The 13240-nt window shown below is 38.3% G+C and overlaps 1 protein-coding gene across 8 annotated transcripts in view; it reads right to left on the bottom strand.

Annotated features, from left to right (window-relative positions):
- LOC131426173 (stromal interaction molecule homolog) overlaps window positions 1–13240 on the bottom strand; it is a 49415-nt gene that overhangs the window by 23605 nt on the left and 12570 nt on the right. For 7 of the 8 annotated variants that reach the window (XR_009229060.1, XM_058588676.1, XM_058588677.1 and 4 more), the window contains 5 exons: window positions 10933–11111; window positions 10506–10854; window positions 10265–10437; window positions 5852–6419; window positions 5730–5777 (listed from right to left, as the gene is read on the bottom strand). Coding sequence is in view for 7 of the 8 variants with exons in the window: in XM_058588676.1 (XP_058444659.1) it covers window positions 5730–5777; window positions 5852–6419; window positions 10265–10437; window positions 10506–10854; window positions 10933–11111 (1317 nt within the window). In the remaining variant the exon portion in view is untranslated. The remainder of the gene's footprint in view (window positions 1–5729; window positions 5778–5851; window positions 6420–10264; window positions 10438–10505; window positions 10855–10932; window positions 11112–13240) is intronic. The other variant, XM_058588678.1, reaches the window with a different exon arrangement.

Genomic DNA, 13240 nt, shown 5'->3' on the forward strand with positions numbered 1-13240 from the left:
CAATCAGTCGTCATAATACTTAATCATTGATATACAATTGTACGAAAGTCACAACGCAAACCTTTTAGTGTTGTTTGAAAATTCTAAAAACATCGAGCACGCCAACCAAAAAAATAGACTGTTCACCATAATTTGTATTTGTTGTTTATACGATTAAATTATGAGTTTCCGAAATGTATGCAATTTTATTTAGCACTATAAAGCTTAGATGAACGGTATTCGGCTATTGGAAATTTGTATTCAAGTTTGGCTCGTATGCAATTGTTTTATAGCGTTCAGTTTCGCCGGATGCAACGTACCGATTCGTGTACGCAATTTGGGTTTTTCGTCTGCAATTTTGTCGAAAGCTATGAAAAAAATTCATAATAAAATGTGTTCCTGTAATCAGAATTGGAAATTAATTTTCAGCATTCCAGGACGAATTTCTAATTAATTTAATTCTCAAGCTTTTCAGTCAACAATCAAATTACATTTGATCAAAGCAAGCCTGTCAGAGCATGCTATCATTTTCTGTCGATTTTCGTGACGTTCGCTGCCAGGCTGCAACCTTCCTCTAGAATGTTTCATGTGAGACTGAAGCTTTAGAAATAGTTTCGCTTCACATTTATAGATTCGCGTACTTCGACAGTATTGCATATGCATTAAATGACCAATCAGAGCGATCCTTCCCAACTGATAAATCGCTTACTTCTTCAAAACCATCGTCTCCGTTAGGGAAATCCTGTAAGCCAGCTTAGTGTCCTAGATTTTCAATCATATATAATTCAAAAACATTTTCATGCACATATTTGGAGAAAGAAATTGAATATGAATTTACTTCTCAGGTCTTTACTTTTCAATATGCTTTGAAAACAAAACTAAGCGTAAATTTAAATATGTTTTATAATTCATTGAAAAATCAAGGCATTCTAATTTTCTTTTACCTTTTTAATCAAATTTCTGATTCATTTGATGTCTATTCCAAAGTATCATTTAATTACATGTCGTGTAAGTTTCATTATTTTTTTCTGTGTAGGTTCCTTGATACATTCAAATCGATACGTGAAAATATTTCCAATCGACAGGTGAAATAATATTATTAAGTTATACAAAATTGACTGAGCCGTAAGTGTACAAAACCTGACCACATTTCTACTGGTATTTTTTCCTTGACTTTCGAGTTTGCACCCCTATATAGAAAACAAATATGTGTTCTACATCAAAAACTTCATGCCAATTAAACGATATTTACAATAAGTCTTCAAGTTCACTAATAAATATCTTGTGTGGCAGACCGTCTGTTTCTGTAGCTTAAGAAGTAACATTTTAAACGCGACCGGGCCCATAAATCAAGAAAACAATGTGGAGTAGATGAAAAAGCGTTTTTTGCTTTTCCTCAGACAATCGTTCCGTTCTGTTTTGGTAGGGTTTAGCACCTTGCCATTGTGAAAACTAAGATCATAGAGTGGTATGACGTGGCATGCTGGGAGTGTCGTCTACAAGTCATGCGTCGAGTTATAAAAATAGTTTAGAAGACTCGAGAAAGTTGTACATGAAGACTTTTAATGCCTTTCTGAACTGGAACATTATACAACTTAAAGAGATTTCTTCTAACATCTTAAATTGTCGAAGTTCGCGAAAAAATATCTCATGTGGCAGTTCGTCTGTTTCTGTGAGTTAAGAAGTAACATTTCCATTGCGACCGGGACCATCAACTAGGAGATCAAGATGAAGAAATACCTAAAAAAACGTTTGTCTTCCCTCAAACAACACAATCATTCCGCTACATTTTGCTTGGATTCAGCATCCTGCCACTAATGGAGTCATGGAGTTAACCGTTGACAGCGTGCAGAACATGCACCCTTTCAACACATAGAATTGAAATCATCACAAATTATTCTTTTTTCGAGATTGTAAAATCATTGATCTCACAGTAGTGGAGGGCATGCAAAAAAAGACTACGGTTCTTAGGAAACGGAACAGTCCGAACGGTGTCTAATCTGAGGTAGAATAAAGAACAATACAACGATTTAGTGATGAATTGTGGAGACAACAACGTTAATGATGTTGAAAAAAAAAGAGCGAATAGGTCTTTATGAAATTCTGCTCGCACATCACAAAAATCCAAATTACTCGATTGTCAAAATAACGAAATAGTCAATTATTGCCAAATCAACTGTCACTAACGTTAAAGAGAAGTGAAAACGTTTGTCGACAGCCAGGAAGACTGGAAACTGGAGGAAAATTGAAAACCGGATGTCGTCTAAACGTCGGAAAGAGCGATCAGCTGCGAAGTGTCGTAAGCAAGCTGGGAGTGTCGTCCTAAGTCGAGCGTCTAAATACAAAAGTGACTTGTAAGAAGGTTGTGAATCCCAAACGTGACTCCTGCCAATAGATCTTTATGAGATTTGTGTATACTCAAGTCTATTTTTGAGCGGGAGATACGCACCGCATAAGAAAAATGCGTAATCAAAACCGTATAACTTTGAAAGTATGCATAAAAAAGTCGCATAAAAAGAGACTTGAGTATAATCAAATCAGGATCAGTTATTTACTGACACGTAAAAGAGGATTTCCTTTTTGAATCCAGGTGAGATTAAAAGGTCTTAATTTACCCGTCCTAGACAGACGACACTCAACCCCCTCTCCACGTTAAATTTCGAATTATTTCACGGTTCGCTAAAACGTTTCACTTGTATGATTGTTGAAGCAATACTTTATATGATCTGGTGCATAACTGTCACGCATTGACGTAACTACGTAACCGGGTTTTTGGTTCTCCATACATGGTATCTGTGCATGGAAAGCTAAAACTGAAGGATATTTTATCTTTTCTCACCCAATGTGGTAAGGAGCTACAGTCAGAGGGATTCATCGTTCTTGCTAGAGTAAATAAATCTTTGCTGTATTGATCTTAAAAGTTTTTCGATGATTGTTTGACATCCCTTACGGAGTACCAAATCCACTTCTGCTAATACATTTTGCGCATCTCTTTTAATTCTTCCGGGAGCGCAGAATAGTGTCGCTTTCATAAAATTTCTGAATCCTTTCGAGGATGCAGAACGATTTGTTTCTGTTTGTTTTGTGCTGTTGTTTTTTTTTTTCACCAGAGAAACGTGCCAATTTGTAGTATAGATTTTGAATTATTTCACAGATCGCTGAAATGTTTTACTTATATGACAGCTGAAACTCTCCAACTTTGTTTCATGGTACAACCTGTTTACATTCTTGTTGTATTCAGTAAAATAAAAGTAGAATCAAGTGAAAGTGCGCAAACGTCAAGAAACTAAAACTACAGAAAAGTGCCGTGTTTTGTGTTTGCAAATCATTCGACAAGTGCTGCTTGTCTGCGGAACTAGGAAGGCTGGAAGTGGAGCAAATCGAAAAGTATGCTCCCAACAAATGGATAAAAAGGTGGTAGCCATTATAAGAAAAAATACCAATCTTTCTGTGCGAAGTGTGGCTTGCTAAGTTGAGAAGTCAAAATCATACGTACAAAAGCACTGAAGGCTTACAAAGTGAAAAAGGTGCCCAATCGTGATGGCAAGCGAAATGTCTCTGCAAAAAGACGTTCCAAGAATCTTTACACAATTTTTTTTTGCAAAATTTGTTCTTGTTCCATAATGAAAGGGGTCACATACGGACTCAGAGACTTTAACCAGTTTCCGAGTCGGACTGTTCATCCCGCAATGCAAAGGAACACGATGGCCGGGCATTTCCGGATGAACAAGGTCTTCGAATTCTCGAAGCAAGTTGGCAAGCTATATGTATTCGTGGTCAAAAACTAATAGTTTCGTTACCACTGGTAAAGCAAAGTGATGTCTTGGAATTACATTTCTTTTGTGGAAGGTGAAGTAAGTAAGTAAGTGCATCTAAAACACCTCATTTCGGTTGGGTCAGATCCAGAGCTCTGTTTCAGTGTCAAGAATTCAGTTCCTGAATATAGTTTCAGGTTTAAAATTCTGTTCCAGATACAAAATCCGGTTCCACAATCAAGCATTCAGATCCAGATTTCAGTTTCGAATGGAGGACTACTCTGCTGTTCCTGCATTGTACATTGAAGGGACCGGTTTAATTGAGGTATGGTAAAATTATTTTGGTGCCCGAAAGTTGACGTGGACAGGTTTTTTGGAACTGGCTTGTAAGACCAGCGCCCTGTGCATTGAACCACCAATTCGGACCACTACCGGCACGATTAATAAGCACGCGTACAAGAAAAAATTTCTGAAATCATTCATCAGAAGTCACGACTCTCCAGTTCTATGTTAATGGGATTTAGCCTTTTGCCACTATGCGAAATATGAGCCAAAATCAGCCAATCCGCCAAACTGTCTACGGACGATTCTACTGATAATAAGAATCCATCTAGGTCGGAGTTCAAACATACGACAACTGGCTCGCGTAATCTGAGCAGGAAGGTAAAACAAGTGCATCTAAAGCACCTCATTTCGGTTGGTTCAGGTCCAGTGCTCTGTGCCAGTTCTAGTGTCAACAATTCAGTTCCTGATATTCAGTATCAAGTTTCCAGAATCGAGCATTCAGTTCCAGATTTCATTACTTTGCTGTTCCTGCGTTGTACATTCGAGGGAAACGACATTAATATTCTGAAATGAACAACTGGTTCTATATAATTATGTGTACAATTATTTTGCTGCCATATGCTTGTGGGAACGTGACGAAAACAGTTCCTTTTCTATACTTTAAATCAAAGTAAGGATAAATGAAGACAACGTCAAATTTGACTCCCAGAGATTTTGAAAGAAAGTTCAAACACTATTGACAAAGATTTAGTGTTTAATCACAAGGTTTCTTTTTTTCTGTCCGGTATATATTCAGAAAGCTTGTTTATCCTTTGAGTCATCTGTGCACGTAAATTTTTCAAACGGAGATATTTTGTTGGGGAATAACATCTTGACTGGTAGATCGTTCAAATCTCTAGAGAGAAGTTGGTACATTAAATTTCATTAGAAGCTTAGTTTTCGATACTTGCGTTAGTTTGGTTAAAAATGCTACCTTTTGCTTGTTTTTTGCCTTGTTTATTTTCTCATTCACTGAAAGTTTGGGAAAAAGGATGGTGATGGGCAGGATCTTGTTGGTTTGTGTTATGAATTCTGGTAAATGTTTCAAGTGCTAAACTATAAAAGCTATAAAAAAAATCGATTTAACATAAAAGTATACAATAATTACACAAATGTAATTCCTGCCGGTAATTTCGTCTGTCACTTGTCAGTATTCAGCTCATGAACGTGCAGCAGTCATTTTTCGTACGTTCCTTTAACTCAAGCTCATTCATTAAAAATGAAAACAAAGAATCTAAACCTAAAATGCGTGACAGACATTTGATCGGGCTAGAATACTTCTACAGTCTGATTCTACTCCCTAAACTAGTGAAGACACCACTCTACGTCTAAAACTACACCATTACTGCCATCTATCGCTCGAATCTAGTATTACTAACGTGGTGCAAAATGTGCGCTTCTTCGTTTTTTTTTTTGTTTTGTTCTAACAGTGTCAGTGAGTGCCGATCTCCAGCTCTCAGCATGAGACGGAGTGGGCTGGCCTAGGCCTAGTAGGAGCTTTTGCTCGAAATTCGTTGATTTTTATTAACATATTTATTGTTTTGCAACGATAGTTAAACCAAGTAGAAGAACAGAAGAGTTAAACCGAGGACACGGTTCAGAGAAAGTAATAAGCTAGGTGTTACTACTCCGATGAAAACAGAGAAAAGTTGTCAAAGCTGAGTAGCTTACCTTGCATAGAGTCGTCATCGAGGTCGTCCTGGCTGCTTGATAGGCGCGCTGTTGGCGAGAAAAAAAAAAACAATCAGTTGCCGCCCTACCCCGGGCACCATCACAAATCCATCCGAACTCACATCGATAGCTTTTACTGCCCACGCCATTTCGACTGTAAAGCAGATTCTCCAGATGCGCCAGTCCGTTGTTGTTCACTATGCTAAACCCGAGCAGTTGCTCGATCTGTTTCCATCGGTACATTCGTTCCTGCAGGTCGTTGGTTACATCATTCAGCGCGTTGCGGGCTTCGACGATACTTCGGTCCACGTCGTCAATGCTTTTGCCGTGGGTCGACACAAACGCTCCCACCAAACTGGATCGTTTCTTTTTCAGCTTCTCGCAAGCTTCCCGGGCCGACATCAGCTGCTTTTCGGCCATCACACGCTTCCGAATGTGCTGTTTGTTTTCCAGCTCGAATGTCAACTGTAGCCAACTCTGCAGACCCGGCGGTGGCGTCCAACAGTGATCGTTAATTTCCACTTCCGCTCGCGAAAGCTCCGTCCGAAGCATTTCGATCTCCTGTTTCAACTGTTGCAGTTCAAGATCCGAATTGGAAGAGGTAAGGGTCGGTGCCTCCCGTAAGCGTCGTTCCAGATCCTGTTTTTCCTTACCAACATTTTCCTGCTCCAATCGAGCTATTTCCAGTTCCTAGAAAAAAAAGTACGGGTGTGTAATGTCAGAGACATAACTGGATGTCGTGAATAAGAATAAAACTGACACGATTTATTTACACTTTCGAATTCGAATTGATAGTTGATCGATTACGTGAATTGCGAAACTTTCCCCCTTTTCACTACTAAAATTTTAAACGATTTTGACGTCGATTATCTCATTTCGGAATTGCATATTTCATTGAAAGAAACTATCAAGATGCTGTACAGGATTCATTTCTGCCTTTTAGAAGGACCAAATTGTGGAATTCTCTACACGGGCAAAATTCCGATTCTTGAAATGAGCGAAACGAGTCATTTGAGATATGAGGAAAATAATATATTTTCATGTTATGATAATACACCATGGTTAAAATTTCTCGGATCATGATCCATTCGGACTGATTTCTATGAAATTTAAACGTAACGCACTTGAAGTTGTTGGGTATAACTTCAGACGTGTTTCTGCTACGATGGTAATTTTTTCAACATAAACACAAGCGTTATGTGTGATTTTTGCAATATAAATTTAGTGAAAAGCACGACGAACTTCTTTTAAAATGAGAATATTCTGTTTTTGAAAAACGACGACGCAAGAGATAACGTGTTTACTTGCGTTCATTACTTCAGTTTTGATTTTGTGTTTCAGAATTTAAACACTTAAACGAACTGCATGAAAAAACACGAGTGAATCACTTAAAAAGAAACGTCGAATTTTTGCAAAAAAAATCGTCTTATTCATAATATTTAGGCGCATCAATACAGCTTGTGCTGTTATATCTATGAAACAAATTAATCAAAGTGGTTGAACAAAATATTTTTCTGATTTTCGTTAGATGGTGTTCCAAATTGACAATCGAATTAAACGCTAGCTCTCGGAATATTATTCTAGCAACAACGATATCATCAAATATGTAAGAATAAATTCAAACAAATTGTAACATTGATGTTTGTCAAATGAAAAACGTAGCCATGCTTAGTCTCTTATGATGTCAATTTTCGGTTCATTATCTTTATTTTTATGTTATGTTTAATTCTCTATCAGCCGGTGGGTAAAACAACACGATTATTAAATAACATGCTTCAGGATCAAGTAAACATTTTCAGTGGGTCTTTCTTTGCAATGTCTGCTTTTTGCTTCACCATTCATCTATTAATCAATCACATCACTTGAGGCAGAGGGTTCAAAGTGATATCCGGGTAGAAAATTAGAGTTACGAGCTTTGAAAGAAATGCATTCTTCAAGTAACGCATTTTCGAACCATGATTAATTTTCATGGGAGAAGAGTTATTGCTCATGATAAGATAAAATGATTGGTTTCATGATTTTCTAATCATAACAGCAGTAACGGATTTCTTTCCGTGTACGATATTTAGCACAATTCGGAACATTTTTCTCGAACGATTTTCGTACAGCGAAAAGTGCACGAAGTAAATCAAATTATTTTGGATTGTCACTAAACTGATAATTTTTACCTTCGATTTGCAAAGAAGTAATCTTAATAGTTCTTGCTTGAATTGAAACTAGCTTTGCGTACAAACCGACACATCCGCTTGCACTGCCAAATGATGCGAAACTGGTTTAATGCGTCTTCTCGCCTTGACGACCGGAGGGCAAATGAGAACTATGACCTGAGTGTTTGAGATTTTTAACCACGCAGAAGGTGCGCTCTCCGATGCCGCTGTTTGAATACGTCTTCTCGCCCCGACGCACAGTGATGCCAAGATGGCAGAAATCAAGAAAATAAATTTATTTTTTTCCTGCACTGTATTATTTTTTTCAATTCTCAGATAAGTGAAGGATTATAGTTTAAAGTATAAAAATTTTTGAATAAGAAATAATCTCTCCATATCCTCTCAAAGATAGGGTATTGTAAACTTTCTTTTCATCCATCCATACAAAATATATGGCGCAATGACGATGTTTTGCGATTAGAGTTCTATATAGGTAGAAAAGGGCTGCCATTGTTCAATAGTATTTGATGTTATAGCATTTGTTCTCTACTTTTCAGAAAACACTATGCGATCCTGCACATTTCTGCACCTTAAAGGTTATTTCCAATAATTTACGGGGTCGACAATAAAAATCACAGAAACAAGGGCCAGATTTTTGTAACTGAAGTCGGTGGCAGTAAAATTTAAATAAACGGCTTTATAATAAATAAAAACAGAATATTTATAACATACATAACATAAAACACCTATCTAAATGCCGTTATATAAATCTATTTATAATATATCAGGCGTTGGAGTAAACTATTAAAGTTTCATGGTTTTTAGTGAGAGTATCATTGCAGTACCGTTTTTTCAAAGTATAGTCCATCGTTATATACCACCACTAGGACTCGAATACCACGTTTGAAAAATTCCTTTTCCTCACATTCGACAATTTTTGGTGGTGTCGTAGTTTTTGAAGCTGACCTGACAAGTTATGCGCTATGGATTGGAGCAAATGGCAACCGTATGGAACAATGTCAGGTAAAAAATGGCGGCTTGGGCAGAACTGTTTATTGCAGCGATTATAAAAATAAGCTTTTACAACTTTCGAAGCATGGAGTCTTGCTTTGTCATAAAGCAAACATACTATGTCATGAAGATCTTCATATTGCGTCCGCTTTCCATGCAATGCTCTGTCCAAACGCATTTGAGTAGCTCATAATAAATAGCGCCCAGTTGATCCCACCACATGCACTTTTTATGTTCTCCGGAACTTGCTTGTAGTCCATATAAAAATTCCCAAATTCGAACCACGAAAACCACTTTATGCATGTTTGCTCAGAGTAATTTTTTCGTCATTTTCAATTTTACATAGTTGAATAAGATACTTTAACATAATAAAAATCCACTATTTTTAGTAAAGCGGTAGTATTCAAGCAAATTTTGTGTTTGTGTTCTTTCATAAAATCGAAAAACTTAAAAAATGCCAAATGCAGAGCATTTTCCAAAAATTAATATTTTTGCTAAAAACAAAAAAAAACACTTTTTTGATTGTTACTCTCCCATTTTCAATCATAGTGCAATAGACTACATCAGTTGTATGTTACAGCATATCAGGAAATAAAATTTTTAAGATAAGCACTTCTGGAGAAAATTGATGTTTTCAAGATATAAGCAAAAGTTTTTTTTCTCTGTGTATACATTTTCCACACAGGTTTAATGATTATTTGAAACATTAGTTAAAGGTCATACTCAATCGCGAAATAAATAAAAATACGCAAGTTAATTTATTAAAAGAAGTCGTCATTTTCCGGTCCATAGCGAACGGTACATCATGTCACTTTTAGGTGGATCGAATATTTTTTCATATATTATCAAAACGGAAATATATTCAGAGACTTCAAATTATTAATAAAAAATCATCCAGCTGACGTTTATCGGCGTATTTTTGGTTTTTGCCATCTTTTGTATGGAGAGGCATCACTGTGCGACGTCTGCTTCCATCCAACGCACAAGAAGAAATGATCGATTTTCGACCACGGTTCCCCCAGTTGAAAAATGTGCCTGACTACCTCAAAATCGTCGTCCTTACGCGAAACACCCAAGCAAAAGTAAAGAGTTTTCCACGTTGTTTTAAAATTTTCAGAAAACTTAATTTTTGAGTTGTTTGTGGATATCTCACACTGATCAAAATATTATCCTAAATTCCTGATCACATTTTTGATGAAATAGTGAAAGAATTATGTTGTTGCCATTAATATAAGTCGAGATATTCACGATTAAGTTCTGCCCATTCTTCCATATGGCTAATTTTGAAAAGGCGCCCCCTAGTAAAGTAAGTCGTATTCACGACAAAATCGCGATTGTTCTATCATATTCCCTCTCGCCACCAAAGCACGCTTATACCTTCTGCATGTCCTTGAGAGCCACTTCCGCTTTCAGCAGTCCTTCCACATCCTTTGCCATCCGCTTGAGGTGTATCTTAGCGTTTTTGTTCTGCTGATAGGCATACCAGCTGCCTATGATGGCCGTCAACAGCAACGTCACCAGTAGCAGATCTTTCCAGCGGGTTCCCGTTTCTGGAGAAAAAAAAAACGAACGTGACGAGTGTCGGAACAAAACAATGCAACGAACTTTTTTCACTTACCTCTCGGGGGTCCAAACAGCACCGCATCCATGGCCTTCAGAGCAATCTTTTGCTTGTGGATGGGATCCTTAATTCCGAGCACATTGCTCACGTAGTGCATATTGTTAACGGCCAACCGGGGCAGTACCTTGCCGGTGACCTTGTGCAATCGGAACAGGTGCACATACTGCGGTAGCTGGACACTTTGCGCCAACCACTCCGTCGTTTGATCTACGGTCCAGTTGTGCACTTCCGACCGGAGCCACGCTTCCCACAGTTCCTTCACCGAGATGTGCATGTCGTCGTTGAAGTGAAACGCTCGGTGGCGCTTTTCGTAGCCGGAATCGTACTTCAGTTCCTCCCGGAGAAACTAGGTAATAAGGAGAAACGTCATACATGATCGAGGTAAAAAAAGGTATCATTTTCCCTGCTCCCTTCACATACTCACATCATCCGACTCACTCAGATCGATATCCCCGTTGTCGTCGTCATCCAGCTGGCGGTGTAGCGACCGGATCGCTTCCATCCCCAGGTGATCGTGATGGGCAATGCAGTCCATATCGTCGGCCGAGCAGGCCCCGTCTGCGGACCCACTACCGTAGGTTCCTGAAATCAAAAACAAGAAATCTTATGACTTGAATTAATCGTATCCGTTCTTCTGAGGGGGGACGGGTGGGGGACACACGCACACGTGGTAACGGGATCCGTGGACAGTGACAGTGGTAAAAAAAGTGGTAGTACTGGATCTCGGAACGGTGTGAGCAGGGCACGAGACTGCAAGACTGGAGTAGTAACCGGGTCAACACAAAACAATGATGGTTCTGCCGATGCCTGCCGAGTTCCTGATGTCCTTCGGGTTGCCTCCGGTTTTGATAACCGCAGAATTCCTGTTCGTATGTCATTGTCATTGTCGATATCGCCCTCTACCTATCTATTTTTGTTTCCAACCAGTTCTAACAACTTCGAGTACGCCGCCGCCGTCGTTGGTTACCAATCAAACGGAAATCATTTTAGTACTATAAGAAGCAAAACGTGCTTGCGGTCTCTCCCCCACCTCCCCCGGTCTCTTCCAACTCGAGCAGCAATTGCCAATATACATGTTATCTATCTCGCGCTTATGCGGTTGTTGGTTGATTGTTTTTATTAATAATTACCCTTTTGTTCTCTGGCATTTAGTTAGCCATTTGGATTGCTGGTAAAGCAAATTTGATTATCATTTCTTGAAACTGGCTGCAAGCAAACTCATGACAAACGTCAATATTTGAACTGTGGAATTATTAGCAAAGTCCAGTGTTGAATGGGCTGGAAATCCCAGCGATTATTCCCGGTATCGAAGAGCAAACATACTTTGCCCGTGCAAAAAATGGCAAAATTCTCCCTGGTCAAATTTTAGAATCAGATATTCGATCTTGACGACAAACCGCGAAACACAGCGCGAACAGTTGAAGTTTGTTTTAGAATCGTTCGAAAACAGATTAACAATCGTGATCAACAGTAATTATATATTCTGTTTATTTTTTCACATTTAACTTTTCCAGTGGTTGAGTGAGTGTACGGGGGATGACACTACAGAATGAACAAGTTCGGATACTGTGAAGCTCTCACGCTCGTTTTCCATTATTTTTTATCTTTGTCTAGAACTGATTGCGAGATTGTATATTATTAAAAGAAGCTCAGACTCTCATAGTATTCACGGATCAGGCAAATATTTTGAATCGAGTTGATTTATTGGCTTCACTCTAAACTGTTCAGATGTTTTATATTGTTAGAAAGAAACTAAGATAAATCAATTTTAAATGACAAATTAATTTCAAATAATCAATTCTTTAGACCACGAGATTTTTAGGAAAATGTGAGATACTCGAATATATCAGCAACTCCATGAGAAAAATATACGATCTTTCAGTAATTTGAAATATTTGGTACAATTGTTCTGCACTGAAAAACACAGGGTTTCGCAAAGGAACCTGAACCAATTATTAAGTAAATTGACCAGTGGCGTCTCGTGACAAATAATAGATGTAATAGTTCGTTGTAAATGAAAACTAGCGATAAAATAGGCGCTCTTGCACATCGAACAAATCTATCAATAACTTCATCAATAAAACCGCTTCGACGTTGCAAATGAGACAGCAATTTGTTTTCAACTACCATAAACATAAGCCACTGAAGCCTCTTCTTACGGTGTTCATCCAAGAGCAAACCCGATCAGATGGGAATAACAAAATTATAACAACTGGAGTAATTTATTTCAGAAATGTTTTGTAACAAATTTTGAAATATTTTCGGCTGGTAAGCTGTTTAAATAACAAAAATCATAACAAAAAAGACTCTAGCGGGAACACAATCGTAACAGATTTTGAAACGTTTGTATCACAATTATTATTGAATCTGATATAACTACAGAAGTCCGAAAGCAGGAGTTTATAACAATAGGGGGGGGGGGGGGGGGGAGGGGGGGGGGGGGTAGAAGCGCCTTGTTGTACATTGGCTGCAGTTGCTTGTTGGTTAGATGGTGAAGGTGTTTTTGAAACAGGAGCATTGCATTCGCTAGTTTCCGTTGTTGAGCGGTTGTTCTTGTTATTGTTTGTTTTCGCAATTTCAGTGCAAGGTTTGCCGTAGTGCGCAGGTTGTTCACAAAACTGACATGTAACCAGTTGATTTTCATACGTAGTCAGCGTTTTACACGGATGTATCTCGTCTTGATCACAAGTGATGTAAGATGGAATTGCTTTACGTAGTTGCATACGTACCGC

Source organism: Malaya genurostris, chromosome 1, assembly GCF_030247185.1.
Source record: "Malaya genurostris strain Urasoe2022 chromosome 1, Malgen_1.1, whole genome shotgun sequence".
Lineage (NCBI taxonomy): Eukaryota > Metazoa > Arthropoda > Insecta > Diptera > Culicidae > Malaya > Malaya genurostris.